The 5,000-nt window shown below is 36.8% G+C and overlaps 1 protein-coding gene across 2 annotated transcripts in view; it reads right to left on the bottom strand.

The window, feature by feature from the left end:
* LOC106875418 (collagen alpha-4(VI) chain) overlaps positions 1-5,000 on the bottom strand; it is a 158,848-nt gene that overhangs the window by 100,136 nt on the left and 53,712 nt on the right. For both annotated transcript variants that reach the window (XM_089351167.1, XM_089351168.1), the window contains exons 10-12: positions 4,365-4,397; positions 2,679-2,816; positions 1,149-1,574 (exon numbers count right to left, since the gene is read on the bottom strand). In XM_089351167.1, the coding sequence (XP_089207293.1) occupies positions 1,149-1,574; positions 2,679-2,816; positions 4,365-4,397 (597 nt within the window). The remainder of the gene's footprint in view (positions 1-1,148; positions 1,575-2,678; positions 2,817-4,364; positions 4,398-5,000) is intronic.

Below are 5,000 nucleotides of genomic sequence, written 5' to 3'. Positions count from 1 at the left end.
ATTTTTACAGTTCCGGTGATGACTTGGATCTGTAGTCTTCGAATCAGCTTTCTCCTTTCTGGTTTTGAGAAACCTAATTTCTAAACATTGGTATTTAGACAGTGTATTATATATCCAAGTGTCCCAATAATTACAGGTATAAACCTGAACTTGTAATCCGGATAGAGTTGCTTTAAATTGCTCAATAGTTCAACGTCGATATTTCGTTTTTCGCTGATCATTAGCTTTATTTTAACATCCGCTGGGTAGCTGATTTCCACAACTGTAAACAGTTTGTAATGTCTATCCCAAATTACTATGCCAGGTCTATTGTGTTTACAGTTTATTAAGGTTTCACTGGGACCTTCTACCAGTACTCCATTTTAATATGAGTGGCTATAACTTCTACAATACTGTAGGTTATTATTTCTTTGGCCTCAGGGTTATCCTTCCGACGGATCTCATTATACAGCGTCCAAGCTACAACATCATGTCTCATCGGTAAGTAATATCATGATGACATTTTCGGAGAACTGTTTATGATGTGGGTGATATCTACGGTATTAACGTCACAAAGTCTGCATCGGTTATCACATTTTGCTGCTTTTCCGGCATCTCTGTCTGTTTGTCTGTCTGCGTGTATGTATGCATGCATGCATGCATGTATGTATGTATGTATGTATGTATGTATGCGTGAGTGTGTGAGCGCGTTCGTGTGCGCGTGCGTAAGTGTATCTGTGTGTGTCTATGTGCGTATGTATTCTACATGCGTGCGTATGTAGAATATCTCCATAAAAACCGAACACATTCGAAGATCATTTCATGCATCACAATCAAAATTTAGAGCAACATTTGAAGTTTCTGGATTGATTACAAAATACAAGAGATTACGAGAATGCACAACGCTTATTTACTATGAATAAAGAGACGTGCTAAGACTAGAATATTTCGTGAGATACGTGAAAATATTCCGTAGTATTGTTAAAACTGAAACGTTTAGACTAGTTACAAAAAAATTACGGAATCAATGAACAATAGAGGAACTTTGCTCTGGGGAATGGCAGTGACTGCATTGATTAAATCTTAACGAAAAATTCCTATAGGATGAACCAAACAGTTATAAACATCTGCTATACAAAAAGTTTAATGTCTAAAGGCTTTTGGCTTACCGTTACATGATTGGCGTGACAACATAGAGGCTATAGATTTGAGTGAGTCGAAGTTATCTGCTTTGAAGACAAACTGTTTAGTTGGTTTACTAGCAATGACATTCAGTTGGTTATAGTCAACACTGGGTCCAATACCAATGGTGAACAGTTTTGTACCAGAATCCTTTACTTTTTTCGCTTCTTGGACCACATTCAGTCTACCATTGGGTCTACCATCAGTGATCATAATCGCTATGTGGCTTACATTTGATCTCATTCCAGCCGCCTTAGACATGCTAGTTTCTCGAAGACGTTTCAGAGCTTCTCCCATATGTGTCATACCGCTTCTGGTTGGAATCTTGCCGACTGCCTTTAATAAGCTCTGTTGGTCTTTATGTTTATTCATGTTGAACTCAGTTCGACTTCCGCTGTCAAATGTGTCGACACCTAAGAAAATAACATAAAAAATTATAGATAATTTAGATAATTATATGCGCAAGTGTGGTTGTATGGTAAGAAGCATGCTTCCCAAACATATGGTTCTGGATTCAATCACTGCGTGGAACCTTGGGCATGTGTCTTCTACTGTAGCCTCGGGGCTCCCAAAACTTTGTGAGTGGATTTGGTAGACGGAAACTGAAAGAAGCCCGTCATATATATATATATACAATACATGAGTATATGCATATATATGTACATGTATGTACATACCTTCATCTACATGTATATATAGATGCATATCTGGGTACATGACGTAGCAAAAAAAACATGAACAAAATGATAAACAAGGTACAGAAAGCACACAGGCCACATAGAGAACATTTCCTTCATCAGCTGCCACCATTATAACACTGGCGTTTCGAAGAGTTATCCTCTCTATATATAGGAGTGTGTGTCTTTGTATCTGTGTTTGTCCCGCATCACCGCTTGCTAGCCGGTGTTGGTGTGTTTACATCTCCATAACTTACCAGTTCGGCAAAACGACAGCTAGAATAAGAACCAGGCTTTAAAGAATAAGTTCACTAAGAATTCTTCAAATTGGTGCACCAGCATGGCCGCAGTCTAATGCGAAATAAAAATTGAAGATGTAATAACTTTCTGGATTACTATCCTCGTCCTTAGAACGCATATCAACAGTCTACATTAACAAGAGAGCTAGGCTCGTCCTTAGATGTTTTGACAGTATGTGCATCATATGTACATAGTCCCTGTTGAGATTTGAACTATGGATGATTATTTCTAAGCAGCGCTAATGCTTTTTGCCACTTGAGTAATGAACCTAACCGACGCGCGCGCGCGCGCGCGCACACACACACACACACACACACACACACACACACACACACGCACGCACGCACGCACGCACGCACACACACACTCTCCCTCCCTCTCTCTCCCTCAACAACAACAGCAACAATAGCAACATCTACTACTACTACTACTACTACTACTACTACTACTACTACTACTACTACTACTACTACATCATCGTAATCATCGTCATCCACAACAACAAAAATGATATAAAAGCAATATAAGCGTACTACTTACCAATCTGTACTTCATCTGGGCCGATATTAAAGCTTTTCGATACAGTCTCTACAAAGCGGAGCATTTTTTGGAAGTTAGCGCTACCCACACTCCCGGAACTATCCAAAATGAAGACGATATCAGCCTGTGCAGGACATTCTGTTCAGGAAAGAAATTAATTATGTATACATATTTAAAAAAAAAAATCAAGACAAAATCTTTTGTAATTAGAGACATAATTATGAAATACAGGCACAATATCAATTTTCTGGAACTTTTGTATTAAAGACTTTTCGGATTACTGATTTTTTAAGAACCAGAGGTAGTTACCTCTAAATTAAACAAATATTAAATTTTAAAGTTAGAGGGGCACTTGTGGCCTTGTAGCGCAGTACTTGAAATCTTTTAGCATTCAACCGCATATTATTTTGCTCTGCCCACTTGTATATTGCATTTAGGTCCTTCTGCAGGCTTATGACATCATCAGGATTCTTTATTGCCTGAGATAGTTTTGTGTCATCAGCGTATCCAGTGACAATGGCTGCCCGAGTGACCGTGGGCATGTCCAGAAGGGCTACTTACTATGAACAGTAGTGGCCCCAGGACAGTTCCTTGTGGAACACCGCTCAATATTTGCGTTTCTCTAGATAATTCTCCATTGACTGCAGCACACACACACACACACACACACCACACACACCACACACACCACACATACACACACACACACACACACACACCACACACACCACACACACACACACACACACACACACACACACACACACACACACACACACACACACACACACACACACACACACACACACACACACACATATAAGTTCATAACAAAGAAAAAGAAGCAAGACTGAATTACTATATATTATTTATATGATAACTGATACATATATTAGATTAAACGATGATACTGGAAAAAGGACTGTTAGCACGCTTAGTAATGTTTAATCCATCTATATGCTTTGAGTCTGTCTTTACCGAGATCGACAAAATAAGTACCAGTCAAGTACTAGGGTCGATGTAATAGATTGCTTACCTCCCCTCAAAAAATGCTGGCCCTATTCCAAAATTTTAAACCATTAACTGATATATATATATATATATATATATATATATATATATATATATATATATATATATATATATATATATATATATATATATATATATCAGTTAATAGAACTATGTTAATAAACAACAACGAGGTACAAGAATATTTTAACATTGTTGTACCTTCTAACAGAACCTGAAATCAAACCAAGCATAAGATAAACTCAGTAGCAGGAAACTGTGGAAGCTTGCCAAATGAACTGTATCTGTAATTAAAGGAGCCAACCTTGTCACATACACAGTCGTAGAGCCTGCTTGACGGTTATAGTAACGGTAGAAGTGTATGCGAGATACTCAGTCAGTTACACTGTATGCAATGATTAGGTAATTCGTTTTATCAAAGCATTGAAAGACTTATCATAGAACTCGAGACGTGATCTTAAGGTGTAGGAAGTATTCTGAATGGATTTTTTCACCAAAATACAACGTTAATACTCCTTTGAAAACTGGATTTCAAGTAAAATCTCTTATCCAAAGTATATAAGATTTGAGTTTTAATTATATTCATAATATTAAATTCCAAGGGGGGAAATAATAAACGTAAACAATAAAAAAATAACGATAGAATATACTCACTTCGGATTTCTGGTTCGGTTTTATTTTTACCAACTAAATGAAAACAAAATTAAAAAGAATTAGATAAAGATTTTCAGAGATGAAGATTTATTATCGTAATGGATCATTTAAATAGATAAGTTTTTAAAAAATGACGAAAATAAAAACGGGAATGAAAGAAAGGAAAAAGAAGATATCCATTATTGAAATGCATTTGGTTATCAGTTTCGCATTGTATTTTGTACAGAAAATTGTCAGTGGAAAATGAAGGTTAAACGACTGAAGGGTTATAACATTGAGTTATCAACTTGTGGAAAACCGTTCAATTAAATTCACGCGTTACTCTAAGTTCTAGAAAGATTTCTTACTTTCTAGCTTCGTTAAAACGTTAAAGGAGGAACCGTTGAACTCATGACCTCTTGAAATTCCTCTAAGATTGGGCAGAGGATGGGAGGTAAAACCCAATATTAAAAGATATACTCAAACCTCGAACATGATAAAAGTTTTGCTATAGGTGATACTGTTAAACCAAGCAAATAATTAAATTTACCATTTGTAAATAAAGACCGTCTGATTTTGCTCATAAAGCTTTAGTCGATCCAAGTTACGGCACTTGGCCAAATTACTGCACAGTGGATCGAGTCTAAAATCACGTGA

The sequence above is a fragment of the Octopus bimaculoides genome, chromosome 4 (assembly GCF_046866305.1).
Source record: "Octopus bimaculoides isolate indiv1 chromosome 4, ASM4686630v1, whole genome shotgun sequence".
NCBI lineage: Eukaryota > Metazoa > Mollusca > Cephalopoda > Octopoda > Octopodidae > Octopus > Octopus bimaculoides.
This window is presented reverse-complemented; position numbering and strand designations above follow the sequence as displayed.